At 39.7% G+C, this 21423-nt stretch overlaps 1 protein-coding gene across 24 annotated transcripts in view; it reads right to left on the bottom strand.

Annotated features, from left to right (window-relative positions):
- The window catches only part of DTNB (dystrobrevin beta), a 279721-nt gene that overhangs the window by 47742 nt on the left and 210556 nt on the right, over positions 1-21423 (bottom strand). For 17 of the 24 annotated variants that reach the window (XR_005022446.1, XR_005022443.1, XR_005022442.1 and 14 more), the window contains 2 exons: positions 11323-11412; positions 7407-7494 (listed from right to left, as the gene is read on the bottom strand). Coding sequence is in view for 16 of the 24 variants with exons in the window: in XM_036873637.1 (XP_036729532.1) it covers positions 7407-7494; positions 11323-11412 (178 nt within the window). In the remaining 8 variants the exon portion in view is untranslated. Of the gene's footprint in view, positions 1-7406; positions 7495-11322; positions 11413-16938; positions 17033-21423 lie in introns of those variants that run through there. The other 7 variants (XR_005022445.1, XR_005022448.1, XR_005022447.1 and 4 more) reach the window with 2 other exon arrangements.

The raw sequence follows: 21423 nt of genomic DNA, 5'->3' as shown, positions 1-21423 counted from the left end.
ATCATGAAGGACCTTTTCATCATGCAGTGGAGTTTCCATTCCATTCCAAATGTGGTGTGAAGCCACTGTAGGATTCTGAACATGGGAAACATGGAATCAATTCCAAATACTCTGCCCTCAAGGAGGTGGAGCCTAACTCCCTGTTCCTTAAGCGTGGCCTGTCCATAGTGACCTCCTGCCAAAGAGGACAGTGTGGAAAGGGGACAAAAGAGTAACTTTATGTCGGAGAAACCTGAAAAAAGCTTCCTCAGCCAGGTGATCAAGGTCAACATCAACAGTGATAAGTTACGTTGATATTATTTATGTATGATGTGACGTGAGGAAAATAGCACTTATCTCTTCCTCCCCAAAACCCATAATCCCAGTCTAATCATGAGAAAAACAGACAAATCCCCATTAAGGGACATTCCTCAAAACTGTCAAGGTCATCAAAAACAAGGAAAGTCAGTAATAAGCTATAATGGAAAATAATCCTATATATCATATAGGATTATCATATATATTATCATATAGGATATAACTATATATATAGTTGAATCATTTTGCTGTACACCTGAAACTAACACAATATTGTAAATCAACTATGTTTCAATAAATAAAAAACAAACAAAAACACAAGGAAAGTCAGAGAAGCTGTCACAGACCAGAGGAGCCTAAGGAGGTAACGACAATTAAATGTAATGTGGTATCTCAGATGGAACCGCAGAACAGAGAAAAGACATTAGGTAAAAACTAACAAAATCTGAATAAAGCATGGACCTTAGTTAATAATAATGTGTTGATATTGGCTCATTAATTGCAACAAACATGCTAGACTAAGGTAAAATGTTAATAATAGGGGAAACGGAACATGGGTTATATGGCAACTCTCTGTACTAGCTTAATAATTTTTCTGTAAATCTAAAATTGTTCTATAATGAAGCTTATTAAAAACAAACAAACACTGCTTTGGCTACTAAGTGGAGGATTTACTGTAGTGGGATAAGAATGGAAGTAGGTGGACCACTTAAGAATCTAAGGGTTTGCTACTTAGTCGCATGTAAACTTGTTACTTTATTTTACTATATACCTTTATTTTCTTGTCTGTAAAACGGGAATATTTATGGAAAGAGATGTGAAGAGGATCCCTTCCTCTGTTACACTAGTATTCTCTTAGGTTTAGGTAATCTCACAGAGCTCCATCATCTTTAATGAGATAGAGACACATCTGAAAAATACAGGATAAGGAACAAGACCCCACTGAGCAAAACTGGGCAAATATGAAACCAAGGAAAGCCAACATAGTCAGCAAACTGTAATCTGCTGGTATGCATTTCTGGAGCCTCCTAAAAAGAGACTGGAAGTTTCCCATCTGGATGAACTTGGCAGGAGGAGTTCCACAGAGATGTGCCTGATATCAACCAGACTTTCACTGCATCCCAAGGGCAGCCTTCCCATCATCCCAACCTCGCTTAGACTAACTGGAGGGCTATGGATTATTAATACCTCTCTCTTGCTCTCAAAAACCCAGTAATGTTTTTTAGGAGAGTGGTTCCCAAGCTAGCTGTAAATCAAACGACTGAAAGTTTTCTTTTTTTTTTTTTTAAACTAAAATCAATGGACCCTACTAAACCCAGAGGTTCTGATTCAGTAGGTCTAAGGCAAGGCCAAGAATCTACATATATTTTAAGTGTTGTACGAAAGATTAGAATATGTAGCCAGGTTTGACAATGACTATTTTATAGGGGTTTTAAGTCATTAAATGTGTGCAAAACACCACATGAAAATACTCTTGATCTTTAATTCTAAGAAGCCGTAAGGACATTTCTGGAATGGTGCATGGGTGGAGCAGCTGACAGGATGATGAGGCTGTGAAGTCCGGGACTGGGCTATGTGAAAAAAAAATCTCAAAAACGTGTAAATGTTAGGTAGCATGACAATGGACAATGGTTTCCCTTTCCTTTCACCTTTCTTCCAAGTTTTCCATAATGAGTTTTAAATTTTTTCATAAAGAAAAAAAATTTTTTTAAATAAACAAAAACCACCTGACTACATCTAGTGCTAGTGATGTTTGTGATGAAATTTAAGATTTGCTGTTATTACCATGATTTGCCACACACTGTATTTTTGTTGTTGTTGTTTTAAAATGGAATTTAGGCACTTCAGGAAAACAAATTAGCTCTCCTGGCTCATCTAAGCAACCTACAATTTCTCTATCTGAGGGTCAGCCTGAAGAGGTTCCAGTGGCCATGTCTGCCACCTGGGGAGACGTGAGGGTCTGATGCTGGAGCATTTCACAGGGTGTAATGCCGGCTGCTAAAATGATTTAATGGTCTTTCTTGTAGAAGGTTTTTGAAAAAAAAAAAAATCAATACAAAGCCTATCTGGCAGGCTATAAATAAATTCTTTTGAGCACTACACCCACTTTATGCAAAGCACTTGTATCAGTGAGAGATTAGCAGATTAGAAGTCTTCTGTTTAATAGAAATCTAGTTAAGAAGAGTCCTTCCTGAGAGACCCAATATTTATAAGATAACTACACTTAGGAAAATAAACTGAAGATGAAAGGGGCCATATCAGTATTTAGTCTCAAGACCATTCTAACAACTATTTTCACATGAATTAGAGAACTGGCATCAGAAACTATCAGGTGTAAACAGATTTATCTTGTTTGCAGTAAAGGAGTACTAGGATCTCCTTTTCAGGGTCAAACGGCTTTGGAGCTTTTATTTACAAATTTTAAAAAGTACTATGTAAAGTCAACAAGACTATATAATGGTATTACGTATACTTAATTTTAAAAATCCACCACAATGTTATTCCATTTCAAAAAATTTAATTAATGTTATTTATAAATTTTAATTTCTAAAATAACAAACATTTGTGACTGATTGAGGGCATGTGTAGGCTTTAACTAATTAATTAAGTAAAACTAGTCTTTTTCCCAGACATTTTTTCCCCCTATTCTGTTCCATTTCACTAACCTTTAGAGTTGGAATGTTAGAGTCAGATGTATGACTTAGTATTAGATTCTCAAGGAAAAGATTTTGAAGACTAAACAAACCCAAAGGAATAAATTACATTTTGAGAGAGAAAGAAAGCAAAACTCTCTATTGGCAGCTTTCATAACTCTATTTCCCTGTGAGGAAGTGAACATAAATTAGTACACATTTCTAAAACTAACACTGTAGAATATTGTCCTGCGAGATCTTGGCCTGCCTGTCCTGTCTAATTTCACTCCAGAACAATACTGGACCCAATGGTTTGTGATTCTTATAACCTCTCTAAGAAATCTTCGCCTGCCCCAAGGTCAGAAAGATATTTTTCTGTTTTCTTTTAATAGCTTTATGGTTTTAGCTTTTACATTTAAAGTTTATGATACATTTCAAATTGGTTTCTATGTATGGTGTGAGGTAGGGGTAGAGGTTCTTTCTTTTCATACAGATAAACAGTTGTTCCAGCAGCATTTGTTAAAAAGACTTTCCTTTCCCAATTGAATTGCTTTTGTGCCTTGTTGAAAGTCACTTGAACTTATATGTGTGCATCTATTTTATGGATGATTTGCCTATCCTTTTGCCAATACCATACTTTCCTGATTACTGTGGCTTTAGAGTAAGTCTTTTTTTAAAAAAATATTTGTTTATTTATTTGGCTGCGCTGGGTCTTAGTTGTGGCATGTGGGATCTTTAGTTGTGGCATGTGGGATCTTTAGTTGTGGCATGTGGGCTCTTCTAGCGGGCTCTTAGTTACAGCATGTGGGATCTAGTTCCCTGACCAGGGATCAAACCCGGGCCCCCTGCATTGGGAGCGTGGAGTCTTAACTACTGGACCCCCAGGGAAGTCCCTAGAGTAAGTCTTGATGTCAAGTAGGGTTGAATCCTCCAACTTTGCTCTTTTCCAAGACTGTTTTGGTTTTCTAAATATATTTGAAAATCAGTTGGCATTTTGATTGGTACTGAATTTATAGACCAACTTGGGAAAATATACCATTTTACTAATATTGAATCTTTTGAATATGGCTATACCTCTCCATTTATTAGGTTTTCTTTAATTTCTCTTAGCAATATTTTATAGTTTTCAGTCTCAAACATCTTTCATTAAATTTATCCATAAGGATTTGACGGTTTTTAATGTTACAGTAAATGTTATTTTTCCTAAATTTAATTCTTAATTGTTCACTGCTAGTAGATAGAAATACAATCAATTTTTAAATATTGACTTTGTATGCTGCAACACTGCTATAAAGTCATGTATCTGTTCTAGTAGTGTTCTTGTAGGACTTTCCTTAGGACTTCTTATATAGAATCAGGTCATCTGCAAATAATGACAGTTTCACATCTTCCTTTACAATATTTATGTCCCTTTTTTCTTGTCATGCTGCACTGACTGGGACCCCCAGGACAATTTTGAATAGAGGTGGTGGAAGTAGACATCTATGACTTGTTTGCAATATTAGGGGGAAATATTCCAAAATTTAACCTTTAAGTGTCATATAAGCTATAGGGTTTTTGTAGGTGTTCTTTACCAGGTTAAAGGAGTTTCTTCTACTCCTATAGTATTGAGAAGTTTTATCAAAAATGGGCATTGTATTTTGACAAACTTTTTCTGCATCTATTGAAATATTATAATTTTCTTCTTTAAATTGCTAATATGGTGAATTACATAGGCTGATTTTCATGTGTTAAATAAATTTGCATTCCTAGGATAAACCTCACTTGATCATGGAGTATTATCCATTTTACATATTGCTGGATTCAATTTGCTAATATTTTGTTAAGGATTTTTGCATCTGTGTTCATGATAGAACTTGGCCATCAACTTTCTTCTCTTGTAATGCCCTTGTATTATTTTGGTATCAGGTTATAGTGGCCTGATAAAATGACTTCTTTATCTATTTTCTGAAAGTTTGTGCCAGATTGTTATTTCTTCCTTAAACATATGATAGTATTCAACAATTAAGCCATCTGAGCTTAGAATTTTTATTTATTTATTTATTTATTCATTTATGGCTGCGTTGGGTCTTCGTTGCTGCACACGGGCTTTCTCTACTTGCGGCGAGCGGGGGCTACTCTTCATTGCAGTGCGCAGGCTTCTCATCGCAGAGGCTTCTCTTGTTGCAGAGCACAGGCTCTAGGCGTGCAAGCTTCAGTAGTTGTGGCACGTGGGCTCAGTATTTGTGGCTTGCAGGCTTTAGAGCGCAGGCTCAGTAGCTGTGGCACACGGACTTAGTTGCTCCACGGCATGTGGGATCTTCCCGGACCAGGGCGCGAACCCGTGTCCCCTTCATTGGCAGGCGAATTCTTAACCACTGTGCCACCAGGGAAGCCCCTGAGCTTAGAGTTTTTGAAGTTAATTATTAATTCAATTTCTTTAACAGATTTAGGACTATTTAGATTTTCTATTTATTCTTATGTCAGTTTTGTTAAATTGTATCTTTCAAGAAATTTGTCTATGTCAGCTAGGTTGTCAAACTTACTGGCAAAAAGTTGTTCATAATATTCTTATCATCCTTATAATGTTTATAGAATCTGTAGTATGTCCCTTATTTCATTCCTGATATTGGTAATTTGCATTTCTTCCTTCTTTTTTATTTTTAACTGAAGTATAGTTGATTTATAATATTGTGTTAGTTTCAAGTATACAGTATAGTGATTCAGGGTTTTTGCAGATTATATTCCATTATAGGTTATTACGAGATAATAGGTATAATTCCTTGTGCTATATAGTAAATCTTTGTTGCTTATCTATTTTATGTATAGTAGTTTGTATCTGTTAATCCCATATCCCTAATTTGTCCCTCCCTGCCTCCTTCTCCCCTTTGGTAACCACAAGTTTGATTTCTATGTCTGTGAGACTGTTTCTGTTTTTGTATATACATTGATTTGTATTATTTTTTAGATTCCACATATAAATGATATTGTATAGAATTTGTCTTTCTCTGTCTGACTTATTTCACTAAGCATAATATTCTCTAGGTCCACCCATGTTGCTGCAAATGGCAATATATTTTTATTTATTTATCTATTTATTTACTTATTTATTTATGGCTGCATGGGGTCTTTGTTGCTGTGCACGGGCTTTTCTTTCTCTAGTTGTGGCGAGCAGGGGCTACTCTTCATTGTGGTGCGTTGGTTTCTCATTGCGGCGGCTTCTCTTGTTGCGGAGCACAGGCTCTAGGCGCACGGGCTTCAGTAGTTGTGGCACATGGGCTCAGTAGTTGTGATGTGTGGGCTTAGTTGCTCCACGGCATGTGGAATCTTCCTGGACCATGGATCGAACCTGTCACAGGCTCTAGGCGCACGGGCTTCAGTAGTTGTGGCACATGGGCTCAGTAGTTGTGATGTGTGGGCTTAGTTGCTCCACGGCATGTGGAATCTTCCTGGACCATGGATTGAACCTGTGTCCCCTGCATTGGCAGGCGGATTCTTAACCACTGCGCTACCAGGGAAGTCCCACAAATGGCAATATTTTATTCTTTTGTATGGCTGAGTAATATTCCAGTGTGTGTGTGTGTGTGTGTGTGTGTGTGTGTGCGCGCGCGCACACACATCTCTCACATCTTCTTAATCCTATCATCTGTTGATGGGTACTCGGGTTGCTTCCATGGCTTGCTTATTGTAAATAGTGCTGCTATTAACACTGGGGTGCATGTATCTTTTCGAATTAGTGTTTTCATTTTTTCCAGATATACACCCAGGAGTGGAATTGCCGATCGCATAGTAGTTCTATCTTTAGTTTTTCAAGGAACCTCCATACTGTTTCCTATAGTGGCTGGACCAATTTACATTCCCACCAACAGTGTACAAGGGTTCCCTTTTCTCCACATCCTCTTTCCTTTCTTCTTGATCAGAATTTCTAGAGGCTTATTAATCTTACCAATCTTTTTAAAGAACCAAATTCTGGTTCTTTGATTTTCTTTTATTGATTCACTTTTAAAAGAGGATACTGTAGATAAAATTAAAGGCCACTGCAATCCCTTCCCTAAACCAATTCCCCTCCTCCTGTCTCTGAGATATCTACTCTCCTGAGTTTCATGTTTACCATTCCCATTCCACCTGTATATTAAAGTAATGCAGGCTTCCCTGGTGGTGCAGTGGTTAAGAATCCACCTGCCAATGCAGGGGACATGGGTTCGAGCCCTGGTCCGGGAAGATCCCACACGCCGTGGAGCAACTAAGCCCGTGCGCCACAACTACTGAGCCCGCGTACCACAACTACTGAAGCCTGCGCGTCTAGAGCCTGTGCTCCACAACAAAAGAAGCCGCCGCAATGAGAAGCCTACGCACCACAACGAAGAGTAGCCCCTGCTCGCCACAACTAGAGAAAGCCTACACGTAGCAATGAAGACCCAATGCAGCCAATAAATAAATAAATAAATAAAGTAATGCAAATTTCTGCTACTCTACTGGAATCTTCTATTTACTCACCATGTTTCCTGCCTCTGCAGCCAGCCGGGCAGCATAGCGAGCTATAAGCCGGTGTTCCTCATCCAGTCGGCTAGGACTGTCCAGGACACTGCCAAGGAGATAAAAATTCAACAGGTATGTATTAAACATCCCCTACTCTTGCTTCTCTCTCAGAAAGAACAGATGGGAGAAACACTTGTGAAAAAGAATGGTAACAAAAGAAACGGAGACCTTAATCATAGATACTAATGGTCTTCTGAGACAAAGAGGATTTAGAGAAATGACGAGGCCACGCATAACATTTCTCTTCAGCAGTATATCCCTGTTGGCTCTCACACCTTCAGAGGAGACACTTCTTTTTGAATGCAAGGGCTGAGAAAAGACAGGGCATCTATAAAGCCTGAGGGAGTGATTTCCTATCAACTGTTTTAAGAAAACCTCATGACTTTTAGATATAGGTCTTGAATTCAAAAAGCCCGAAAGAAAACTAAAGCATCATGAAAAACAGAGGGCTGAGGAAAAGTACCCTTAACACTGGCTGAGCAAAACTGAGGAACCTAAGCTAGGGCAGGCTTACAATATGGTAAAGTTGGGGAAGATGCCGTCAAACGTTCCCCTTCAATGCCTCTTTCTCTTCTTTTACCATGCTTGTTCTACAACTGGAGTCCCATTTTAGAGTGAATTAATTTAGTCCATTACTCCTAACAAGAGTTCCAGCATTCTAAAAATTTAGAGATCCAGTAAGGTGGGACATCAGAAAGTGCCACACCTGAATAAAAGAAGGGTTCTTGAGCAGGAGGCTAGTTCTGTGTATATGTGCTGCTCACATGGAACTTCTTGCTGATTATGATTGACATCTTTAATTTAGCATGTGATGTCAACTGCTATTTATTCATATCAGGGCACTCCTAGATTAATCGGGACTGTGGCTATGTAATTCTTCTTTGTTTAAGTCTGACAGATGTTTTAAGACAACAATAATAATGATGACTAAGTGATGAGAGATGGCTGTTGTGGCTTGCTTCTACTTTGGCTCTAGGTTCTTGGAGTTCCACAAACCCCTGACTGGAATTTAACAGTATGACAAAATATGAAATATGAAAAAAAGACATGAGTTCAATATTCATCAAATCTTGTTATAATTACTGAGGGGAATCTGGGAAGGATGGAGTTAAATCAATAGAAACCTGTCTGGACTTTTCATGTATGAAATCAACTGTATTTTTCCTAGATTTTTTTTTTTTTTAACCATCCTATATTTCTATCTCTGTGGCTAACTCTTTAAGCTTAACTTGGTCTTTCCTCTAGGATGGATTTTTTAAAAATGTGCTGCCACTGTCACTGCCTTCTGGCAATGACACTTCCCAACACTATATAATTTTAGGTGTGCAAACGTCAGTCTCTAGCATATATAATCATTTTCTCAAAAGATGATCTTGTAATAAGAACATGCTACCATCAGTTGACTTTAATACTTTAGGGTCAAGACCCCAAGGTCAGGGCTGAACTATAATACTTGTGCCTTAAAGATGTTTGTCTGAAAGAAAAGGACTATCTTTATCTTGTAAATAACAACAAAATGAACATTTAACAATACAAGTGGATACTATTATGGAGGGAACGGCAGCTTAAGAAGTGGGACTTGAAGTGGCTGACCTCTGTTTTTTGGCAAGGGACACAATAGGCTTCTCTGTGCAAAAGAGCTCCTCCTTCTCCATCACATTCCATCTCCCTAGGAAGGTCAATTTTATCTGTCATTCAAACCCGAGTGTGGATGACATGATTGCTTTAACTGGCTATGCTTTCAAGCCAGAAACTAGAACTTTATGTTGATGAGAGGTTTTAAGGTCAGTGAAAACTATGAGGGAAATTAGAGAGGTTCCTTATTCTTTTGCTTGAGCTGATTTTCAATCTCAGAATTAGTTAGCCAGGAAATTTCTGACTTCTTTGAGGAAGTATGAAGCTCAGTTCCTTAGACTATAAATCAAGAAGAGATGCAGTACTCACCCAATCCTCATGTTCTTCCAAGGCTCCTGGCCACCAATTCTTGCTCAGGGAGCCTAATCCCTAAGCCATAAGACTTGAGGATCTCAGTTAAACTTAGCATAAATCTTCCTGGGCTATCAGGTAGTAGTGTCTGTCTAAAATTCTGCTGTTATATTCACCATGGAAATTTTTAATAACTTGGACAATTGCCCTTACTGATAATAAATAAGCTGTCCTGCCAGGGTTAAGAAAACTCTCTTCCTAGAGACCAAGGGGCTGGGATAGAGTGCTCAGAAATCATCTGCTGGATGAGGAGACACTCTGTGATACAATGCACAATTACCAGGCATCCCTCCTACAGAATAAGCCTATTAAACATAGTTGGGAGGTAGGAGAAGCCAATAGTCTAAGGCTTTACAGATAGATAAATGCCTAAAAGTAATAACGCCACTTGGTCATACTGGGAAAACTATGCGAAATGCTATGAAGTATAATACTTAAAACAGTCCTTTTCAAGGATATATAGTTTATTTTATTATTATTATTTTTTAATTAATTAATTTAATTTATTTATTTTTGGCTGTGTTGGGTCTTCGTTGCTGCGTGCAGGGTTTCTCTAGTTGCGGCGAGTGACGGCTACTCTTCGTTGCGGTGTGCGGGCTTCTCACTGCGGTGGCTTCTCTTGTTGCAGAGCACGGGCTCTAGGTGCACAGGCTTCAGTAGTTGTGCCTTGCGAGCTCTAGAGCACAGGCTCAGTAGTTGTGGCACACGGGCTTAGTTGCTCTGCGGCATGTGGGATCTTCCCGGACCAGGGCTCAAACCCGTGTCCCCTGCACTGGCAGGTGGATTCTTAACCACTGCGCCACCAGGGAAGCCCCAAGGATATACATTTTAAAGTTGATTATTAATTTATTTTTCTGTTATCATGGCGAATAAGAGCTTCCCATGAAGCTATAGCATGTTAAGGGTAAAACTAAGATCAAAATGTAAGGCTCCAGCCTCTCTCATGTGTTTAAGTTTATAAAAATTATAGTTTTCTCTCTAAGAATAAGAATCTCAGGTTGTTTGGCACAGAGACTCTGCTGCTATGTAAAGGGGATTATTTAAACTTTACCTGCCATTCTCCTTGCAGAATGGTGGCAGGTGTGGGCATGGACTGGGCAGGTGGCTTTGGGTCTGCCTGAATGTAATGGCACTTTGTTTGGTATTAACTCTTTTAAAGGGTTAACTTTGCTATAGTTAGTGGTTATAGTGGTTATCAAATGTTTTTCCACCATAATCCACTGAGGGATCAGTCATATTCCCATATTAACAGTAGTTTCCAGGGAAAGAGGTATGTGGGTCTGTTATAATACATATAATTATATAATACACAGAGGTATATATAGTTTGGTAAAAGTCTCTCAGGTGACAATAACCCAGTACCACTGTTGAAAATCACTGGTTTAAATAATCAACAATGATAGATTTTGGGGAACAGATGAAGATGCAACATGTAAAGATGTAACAAGGTGATGGTGTCAAAGCCCCCAGATAAGACAAAGTGTGTTGACCAATCCTAAACTTTGAATGTCGACAGAAAGATTTCATTATTTAGGCAAGAATGAACAGTAAGAGGTTGCATCAAATACCTCTGTGAATATACATCTTCGGGACCGCACATTTCTCTGAGGTTTATACACTCTTTAAGTGTAATCTGAAGGAAGGGAACTCCACTTTAAAGAAGAATTTCTGACTATATCTTTAGGTAAGTGCCTAGGTTTGGCAAGGCTCCTTCTCTATTAGAAGCCAATGTTTTAGCAATTATTTAAACTCTGCCAAACATAGCTGGTAGCTTCTCAAGAAAAACCCCACATGCAGAGCTTTTTCCAGCTGGCAACCCCAGGTTACAGAGCTCTCCCTCCCTTTGATCAGCCCTTGGCCACCCGCCTGCTGCTGCTCTACCACTGACCGTGCACAGTGCTGCAGACGGGCCACAAAGGAGGCTATCAGCGCATGCTCATCAGCCAAGGGACTGGGTATATCCTGGCTATACTGTAACCTAGGAACAACGGAGGCAAAGACAGCAAGCGGGACACAAACACAAAGCAAGAAATGAACATGCATTAAAATGGGCAAACGTCAAAGAAAAATAGAAAAGAAAATCATGATAAGGATAACAATAAAAAACCACAATGCATAATGGAATATGGTGTTAGACCATAGGGAATACATCACACAAATCCTTTAAACAAAGCAATCCCTTAGAAAACAGCTTTGGCGGACTGACACTACAGCCCTTGAGAAGGAGAAACCAAGGAGGAGCCACCAAAGAGCCTTGCCCACCAGTTCTGGGCTCTGCGATGGTTGCACCTTTTAGGAAATGCCCTCTGGCAGGAAAACTGAGGGAGAGTGGTTCCATTTAATCACTAAGTGGCCCCTTAATGCTTCTATAGCTTTTGTCGGCATGTAAGAGTTTTCAGTGTTACCTCATAATACCAGTCAAACCTTTTTATTTCTATAAGGACACTGCCTTTAGCATCATTCTATTTTCTCCCATAAAACTGGTTCTTAAACCAAACTTGTTAGGAGAGTATTTAATTGTAAGACAATGTTGCATATAATCTGAGTGAGGCTCTCTCTTATAGATATATGGAAGGTCCTTAAGCACATGATCTTTTTTTTTTTAACTTTCTACTATAGAAGTATTAAAATATGCGCAAAAATAGAAAGAGTAATCTAATGACTACCCTCCATGTACCCATCACCAAAGTTCAACAAAAATGAACATTGTCAAATTGTTTAATTTATTCTTCCTTCTCCCAACTTTTTGTGCAGGAGGGGGTGGCTAGAGTAATCCCAGACAATTTATTATTTCACCTGGGAATACTTGAGCCTGTACATCTATCAGATACAGAAAGAATTTATACAACCTGAACACCATTGTCACACCTAAAAAAAAAATCACAAAAATTCTTTAATATCTTAGTCCATCTGAAAATTTCCGCAAATCTTAAAAAAAATATCCTTTTACAGTTAAAGTCAAGATCCAAACAAGGTCCACACTTTGCGTTTGGTTGATATGTTTCTTTTATGTTTGTGTTAGATTGTATGTTTCTGTTTTTAATCTATAACAGTTCTTCCTTTTCCCTGTTTCTTCCATGTCATCTACTTGTGAATAAAACAGGTTACCTTGTAGCATATCCTACATTTTGGAGGCGTCATTTAATTCGTTTCTCTAGCCCCTGTGGGGTCAGATCTAGATGTTGACTGAAGTTTTTGCTTTTGTTTTGTTATTGAGAAGAGGCTAGAATCCATCATATGTAATATGATGTACTTATAAATCAAACAGGAGGCACATAATGGAATGGAATGTAAATACTGATCAGTGGATTCAGATTTTTTTTTTTTTTTTTTAAGATTACATAGAGAATCTAGAGCAGCCCACAGGAGGTGAAGTGAATCTTTTTTTTTTTTTTGATTTATTTATTTATGGTTGTGTTGGATCTTCATTTCTGTACGAGGGCTTTCTCTAGTTGTGGCAAGCGGGGGCCGCTCTTCATCGCGGTGCGCGGGCCTCTTCACTGTTGCAGCCTCTCTTGTTGCGGAGCACAGGCTCCAGACACGCAGGCTCAGCAATTGTGGCTCACGGGCCTAGCTGCTCTGTGGCATGTGGGATCTTCCCAGACCAGGGCTCGAACCCATGTCCCCTGCATTAGCAGGCAGACTCTCAACCACTGCACCACCAGGGAAGCCCCCAGATGTTATTGGTTACATCTCTCCATTACAAAATCCTCCATCAACTTTTCACCTAATAATTTTAGCATTTACTAATGGTTCTTGCCTAAATACATTATTTCATGAGGGGTTGCAAAATGTTGACTTTCCGATTTTATCATCTTTTGTGCATTTATTAATTTCTTCTATTTGTTTATTGTGAAATACTGCTCATTCAGAAAGGTAAACCAAATGGTTGATATTTCTTATTATTTAACAACAACAACAGAAAAACAAGTTAGTGCCTTAGGAGTTTTTTTGTTGTTGTTGTACAATTATGAACTCATAGATTTTTATGTATCTGATGTGCTTCAATTCATTGCAATCATCTTTTTGGTGTTCAAACTGTCCTAACTTTGGCCAGTGGGAACCCCTGGAAGCAGGCTCTGGTGTTCTTCTGACATATCCATTAAAGCTTATCAGCTTCCTTGTTTGTACAATAAGATGCCCCAATCTCACCTTGTATATGCTGCTCCACACTTGGAATCAACCATTCTTCCAAGGATCCCAGGTTCCCTTTACTGAGAAAGAGCACTCAGAGGCCACAATCAGGGTACTAGAGTGCTTATTGTTCTTGGGTTGTCACCGCTTCTAGGTCTTTTCAGTGGAGAAAGCTAGGAAATCTTTATATTTTAGAGAGAATAAAACTAAGTTCGCTCACCACTTTCAGATGCCATTCCATCTTCTAGCTTGCATTATTTTTATTGAGAACTCATTGGAAAATTTTATCCTTGTTCCCCTGTATGTAACATGTCTTTTTTTCTCTAGCGGCTTTTAGTATTTTCTCTTTATCATTGTGATTTTTTTGTGATTTGATTGTGATGTGTCTTGGTATGTTTTTCTCTGTGTTTATCCTGCTTATTTATAGTGTGTTGAGCATCTTGTATCTGTGGGTTTATAGTTTTCATCAAATATGTAAAAATTTATTTGGAAATTTGGAAAAAATTATTCCCTTGAATAATTCTTCTCTTCCCCCTCTGTTAGACTGTTTGACATTGTCCCAGAGGTCACTGAGGCTCTGTTTGTTTTTCAACCATTTTTCTCTCTGTGCTTCATTTTGGATAGATTGTATGGCTATGTCTCTAAGTTCAGTGAACTTTTATTCTGCAATTTCTAATCTACTGTTCAGTCTATCCATTGAATTTTTCATTTCAGGTATAATCCTTTTCAACTCTATAAGTTCTCTTTTTTTTATTTTAAAAGTTTTGATGGAAGTAGACTATATGTGCAGAAAGTTCCAATAACATTCAAACTTGGTTCTTTTTTATTTCTCACATTTTCTCCACATTATGTTGATATTTTCTTTTATATTTTTGATATTTATCATGGCTGCTTTAAAGTCTGTGTCTGCTAGCTGTATCACGTCTGTTATTTCTGGCTCTGTTTATATTGACTAATTCTCTCCTGGTTACAGGTCATACTTTCCTGCTTCTTCCTATGTCTTCTAATTTTTCACTGGATGGTGCAAATTCTGAGTATTATGTTGCTGAATGTCTGGATTTTGTTGTCTTCCTCTAAAGAATCTGGCAGTAACTTAATTTCCTTGTGAACAGCTTGATCCTTGTGAGGCCTGTGTTTAAGCTTCATTAGTGCAGATCTAGAGTAACATTTATTTAGGGCCAATTTCACCCTGCTCCTAAGATGTGGTCTTTCTGGGGTCTTTACTGAATGCCTCAAGTGTTCAGTGATATCTCTCTACTCTGGTTGGTTGGAACTCAAACAACTGTGTGAGCTCAGGTAGTTGTTCCACTTTCAAATCTCCAGGAGTTGTTCTTTCCCAGGTAGTTGTTCTTTGCTGGTCTTGTGAAATCTCATTCTATGCAAATACAGCTTAGTTTTCAGCCAAAGACTCAAGAGATCTGTCTTCAGATTTATTGAGCTCTTTCTCTGCACACTTCCTCCTCTCTGGTGTTTTGCTCAGCAAATTCCAGCCTCCTCAAACTCCAATCTCTACCTTCTTACTCTCATCAAGACTGCCTTGCTCTGCTTGTATTCTGCACTATAGTTTGGCAAATGTGTTCTAGCAGAAAACCTGGGCAATCATAGGGCTCTCTCATTTGTTTCCCTTCTCTCAGGCATCACTCCCATGCTACTTACTAATTCCTGAAAACAGTTGTTTCTTATATTCAGACCAGTTTTCTAGTAGTTTATAGTGGGAGAGCTACTCTGATACCAGTTAGTTCACCATGACCAGGGTGGAAGTTCTCTCTGTAGTAACTTATTTTTATCATACTTTTGTAAAGTATCAGTCCACTTCAAACTAGAAATTGAAACAAAACAAAACTGCGTCTTCATGGCAGATAGACTGAGAAGTAGGCTATATAACCCTGCATACCATTACAAAGGCTTTAGCTTTTACTGTGATATTAGAAGTTACTGGAAGGTTTTGAGCATAAGTGAGGTATGATATATTTTAATAGGATTGTTTGCTCTAGGAAAGATAAAGTGCCAGAGAGCAAGGGAAGAAGCACGCAATTTGAAGGCTACTGGACATTCCAGATGAAAGACAAGAGTTGCCAGGAAATAGGAGTAGCAGTAGAAGTGATAATAAATAGCAAGATCTTGGATAGATTTTGACAGTGTTTTTGGATAGATTTGATCTAATAATCTGACAGTTTAGATGGGAGAAGAATCAAGGGTTCTGACCAAGCAACTAGGAGAATGGGATTGCCATTCACTGAGATGGGGAACACTACGGAAGAAGTACATTTGGTGGGAGAAGATACAGAACTCAGTTTAAAATGTGCTAATTATGAAATATGTATTAAATATCCAAAGAAGATACTGATTAGGAGGAAGATATGTGAGGGAAAAGGGAAAAGCTAGGGAAAAGGTCTGGGCCAGAAAAATAAGTTTGGGAGTTACCTGTATGCAGATGTTATTGAAAGCCGTGAGTATGGATGAGATCACCTACAGTGAGTGAATACAGACAGAAAAGAGAAGTGGCCCTTCTGGTATGCTAACATTTACAGGTCAAAGAGGTATGGAAAAACCAGCAAAGGAGGCCGAGAAGGAATAGGAGGAAAACCAGAATACAGTATCTGGAGGCAAATGCAGAAAGTGTTTCAAGTAGAAGGGAGTGACCATCTACATCAAATGCCTCTGATAGGTCAAGCCAGATAAGTCCTGAGAATTCACCATTGGATTTAGCATGTGGAAGTCACTGGTCTCCTTGACAGGAGTGGTTTTGGCAGAGTAATGGGCAGTGAAAATCTGACCAGGGTGTGTTCCAAAGGAAATGGCAGAAGAGAAACTGGAAACATTTACTACGGAAGCAACAGTCCATTAAACTCCATTTTAGTGTTATACGAAGACGGCTATTCAGAACTAGTGTTGTTTGCCAGATAATTAGGGATCGAAGCCAAAATGAGAAGCATTAACAATAGCTGCCTATGGTAAATAAGGAATTTACATGTCCATGAATTTTCTGACAATTTTGTTTGGGGCATGGATGTTATATTATTCTACTCACATTCAAAACTGTACCTGTTTTCCCAGATTTACTTTTTGAATTTAAACTCTTTTTTTTTGATTATGCATATATGCATAAAATGTGTTGCAATGTGTACATGCAACACATATACAACCCCCAACTTACAAATAGATTTTGCTTTAGAAATCTGCTTTTCTAAAGCAGAGTCAAAAGTTTGGAATAGTTTGGAACCCCATAAAATAATAAAATAATAAAAATAATAATTGTTCTATTTCTAAGCTGTTAAACATCAATTCAATCCATAAAAGTAGGTGATTTTCATGCCTGAGTATACAACAGTTTGAATAGCACTTCTGATGGAAATGGGACATTTGAGTCAATGTTTGGAGCACCTACTAGGCATCAGCACTGTGCCAGGAGATGAGGACACCACAGCAAGCAAAACCCAGACGTGGTTGCTGCTCTCTTGATGCTAACAGTCAAGAAGAAAAGAGATGATCACAAAACAAGTAAAATTGCAAATGTAATGAGGGTTACAATGAGGACACTGTTCTCCTATGAGAGGACATAATAGTAGAATTCTACCCAATTAGGGAGGTCAGCAAAAGCAAGGATGAGTAGAGTGAACCAGACTTAAAAAGAGGAGTGACAATGAAATGAATACGTTTCTCCCCGGGTACCCTAAAGAGCGTTCTTTCCCTCACAAGGTATCGCCCAACTCTAAACCAATGGTTAAAAATGAGCACAGTTGGGGCCAGAGGGTCCTGATGGGACTGGTAGGATCAAAGGCAGCATTTCTTCTTCTTTTTTTTTAAATAGATTTATTTATTATTATTTTATTGTTGGCTGCGTTGGGTCTTCATTGCTGTGCGCGGGCTTTCTCTAGTTGCGGCGAGCGGGGGCTACTCTTCGTTGCAGTGTGCGGGCTTCGCATTGCGGTGGCTTCTCTTGTTGCAGAGCATGGGCTCTAGGTGCGCGGGCTTCAGTAGCTGTGGCTCGCGGGCTCAGTAGTTGTGGCTCACGGGCTTAGTTGCTCCATGGTATGTGGGATATTCCCAGACCAGGGCTCGAACCCGTGTCCCCTCTGCATTGGCAGGCGGATTCTCAACCACTGTGCCACCAGGGAAGTCCCAAAGGCAGCATTTCTAAAAGTGTGTTTTCCCAGACTTCTTCCTTCAGAACTCTCAAGCTTTACTGAATCAAATTATCTGGGAACGAGGCCTGGGAATCTGCATTTGAAATGAGCTGCCAGTGCTCCAGGTGCACACTGCAGTGTGAGAACTGCTCTCCAAGATGATGGGGGCTTTGGAGCCTAGGTGATAATCTCCAGTGGTAGCAAGAGAGGGTGCATTTGGCCAAGGTTAAGAGCACACCTGTGGGGACGGGCAGCAAGGGGAAGGGATCTGAGGCGGGGGAGGTCGGAATGAAGGGTAAGCAGCAGTGGGACAAGGTCAGAGGCAGTACAAGCATGCGAGAGGCAGTGTGCAGCCCTGGTAGCGGAATTATTTACTAAGTAGGAGGCAGCAGAGCATAGCAACTCAGAGCACGGGCTTTGGAGTCAGGCAGTCTTGGGTTTAATCCAAACTCTGATACTTATTAGCTGTGTGAGCTTGAACATTAACCTCTCTATGTCTTAGTCCTCTCATCTGTAAAATAATAATAATATAAAATCTGCCTCATGAAATTTACTTTAGAGAGTGTTGGGAGGATTAAATAAGATAGCATAGTAGTCATTATCAACAAAGTACCTGTGACCCATCAGATACTTTTATAGGTCTTCTTTTGTTTGTTCTCAGAACAATCTTCCATAAAAGGTATTGCTGTAATCCTCACAACTTTATATTCCAGCCCTGACCTCTCCCTGGAGCTCTAGAATCATGTATTTGATGCCTGTTCAACATCTCCCCTTGCGTGCCTAACAGGCATCTCAAACCCAACATGTTCAAAATAGAACTCTTGATTCTCCTTACCCTACTTCCTCACCTGCCACTCCCCCAGACTGGCCAGTTTAAATAAAAAGCATCCCCATTTACCCAGTCATCAAGCCAAAAGCTGAGTCGTCGTCTTAATTTCTCTCTTTTCCTCATGCTCCACATCTAATCTCTTAACAAGTCCTGCTGGCTCTACTTTCAAAGTAGATCCCCAGGGACTTCCCTGGTGGCGCAGTGGTTGAGAATCTGCCTGCCAATGCAGGGTACACAGGTTCAAGCCCTGGTCCGGGAAGATCTCACATGCTGCAGAGCAACTAAGCCTGTGCACCACAACTACTGAGTCTGTGCTCTAGAGCCTGCGTGCCACAAGCACTGAAGCCCGTGTGCCTAGAGCCTATGCTCCGCAACAAGAGAAGCCGCCGCAGTGAGAAGCCCACGTACTGCAATGAATAGTAGCCCCTGCTCACCGCAACTATAGAAAGCCTGCCCGCAGCAACGAAGACCCAACGCAGCCAAAAATAAATAAACAAACAAATAAATAAACAAAACAGATCCCCAAACCAGCCACTCTCACCACCTCCACTGCTGCCATAATTTCTCATCTGGAATTTCTCACCCAGTGCCACTTGGTCTACTCCAAGAGCCTCTTGACTGGTCTCTCTTCTTCCACTCTTGTCCTCTACAGTTGAGCCTCCACACTGTGGAGATTTTTTAGCAACAAATCAATTCGGAGGGGTGATGAAGATGTTCTAAAATCGGTTGTGGTAATGGCTGCACAACTCTGTGAATACACTAAAAACCACTAAATCGTACACTTTAAATGGATGAGCTGCATAATATATGACTAATACCTCAATAATCTGCGTAAAAAATAAATCAACGATTCTGAAACTGCTATACACGCTACTAGAACTGACTAAGTAAACAGATGGTGACTGATGGGAGTCAGGCTTCTCAGTGTTAAAGAGGGAAGTTACAGCTAACCAAGAGGGGACAGCTGGAGTGAGCCAGGTGCTACTGCATTAGAACCTGATAGTCCAGTATAACTCATGTCCTTTATTTCTCAGCCCTCAATGAAACAAGCAGGCAATATTATAAGATGCTACGTGCTTGAAATAACTGAAGAAGAAAATCCCTTTCCTAGCAGAAGAAGTGCTAATAAGAGGCAAGCAGCAGCAAGATTTGGAGAAAAGGAATAGGTTTCTGGAGAAAGCCTGGTGAGTCCTTGCCCTCAGGGAGCTAAGAGTCTAGAAAGGCATGGAACAAATAGGTAATTACAACAGTGTGATATGTACAAGATGTTACAGATCACAGAAGACGAACACTTAATCTAGTTTTAGGATTCAGAGAAGGCTTCCTGGAGGGGTTGAAGCTAAGTTAAGAAGGCGGAATTAGATGACAAGGAGAGGGGAATAACAGGAAAAAGGATGGGAAGCACCAAGGCGGAAGCAGCATATGCAGAAACCTACTTGGGGAACTGTGAGTGATTAAGTAATTCTGAGTGTAGATGCCAAGTAGAAAGAGTGGAATAGGCACGGCTGGAGAGGCTAGCAAGGGTCAGCTCAGAAATGAAGAATGTGGGCTTTATCCTGCAGAACTGCACTGCCACTAGCCACATGTGGCTGTTTAAATTCAAATTAATTCAAATTAAATAAAACTAAAAATTCACTGTGTTGCCCCAGTCACATTTCAAGTGTTCAATACCCACATATAGCTAATGGCTACCATACCAGTTAGCACAAAACATATCCATGCTCTTGGACAGCACTGCAGAAAGGAAGAGCCCACTGGAGATTTTTATCCAGGAGAGTAACATACTCAGATCTGCATTTCAGAAAAATCCCTTTGGTTGCAAAGACAAGACTGGATTGGTGGGGAGTACACTGGAGGTTTCCTAATAAGATCCAGGAAAAGGTAAGACCTTTTACTACAGCACTGATTGTTTTAAATGTCTGCTTATTAAAAGAAGTTGAAATATTTTAATAGTTTGATGTTAAAAGGAATAAAAAACCATGTAGGTCTAAGCCAGATCAGCGCAGGAATTTGAGGATTGCTATAGGAATTTCCATCATGTGCGCAAGCTCATGGAGCATCCCATCATTAGAAAGCAGCGCACTGCACCAAGTCAGCTGAGAGAGAGAGAGACAGAGAGAGGCTGTGTGTGTGTGTGTGTGTGTGTGTGTGTGTGTGTGTGTAAGTTCTACTGGTCATTTGTTGGATCTCAGGACTGGTCTGCCCTTTGCTAGCATGAATCCAAGGTAGCTGGAAGGAAGTATCTGGAGGACAAGAACTCATGCCATGGTCTGGTTCCCTGGTGTCCCACAGGCACCTCTAACTCAACATAACTCTGCTATCTTCCTCCCAAAATCTTCCTCCTGTGTTTTAACCAAAGGTACCTAACTCAAGCCAGAAAGAGCACCCCAGCATCCAAAATCTACAGAGCCTGCCTTCACTCCCAGGATCCCTCAGGCATCTCAATCCAAGCATGACAACACTCAACTCACCATCTTTCTCTGCAAGCCTGTTCTTTCTTCCCCTCTGCTTTGCTGACAGTCCATAATAGATGTGATTCTTGCTCACATTTAGGACCTCAAGCCTCAGTCCGACGAGAGGAGGAAACCATTCAAATTAAGGTTTTGAAGTATGGAATTGGAAATAAGCTTTTAGTCCGTACTGACCTGAGTTAGAACTGCTGAAGGGTTTACCTTAAATGCTTGAATGGAAATGGAATTTAATCCCAACCCAGAAGCAGTTGAAAATTGGCAGGGTGCCCAGGCCATCAGACAAACTTTGGAAATCTGCCAACACTGAGACCCTGCAGTTCCATAAGATTATGTGTTAATTTTCAATTACTCTGCTTTTCTGTCTTTCAAAAAAAAAAAAAAAAAGATTGGAGAAAAAAATAATTCCTGAGTTGCCTTGGAGAGGTTCT

Source organism: Balaenoptera musculus, chromosome 13, assembly GCF_009873245.2.
Source record: "Balaenoptera musculus isolate JJ_BM4_2016_0621 chromosome 13, mBalMus1.pri.v3, whole genome shotgun sequence".
Classification (NCBI taxonomy): Eukaryota; Metazoa; Chordata; class Mammalia; order Artiodactyla; family Balaenopteridae; genus Balaenoptera; species Balaenoptera musculus.
This window is presented reverse-complemented; position numbering and strand designations above follow the sequence as displayed.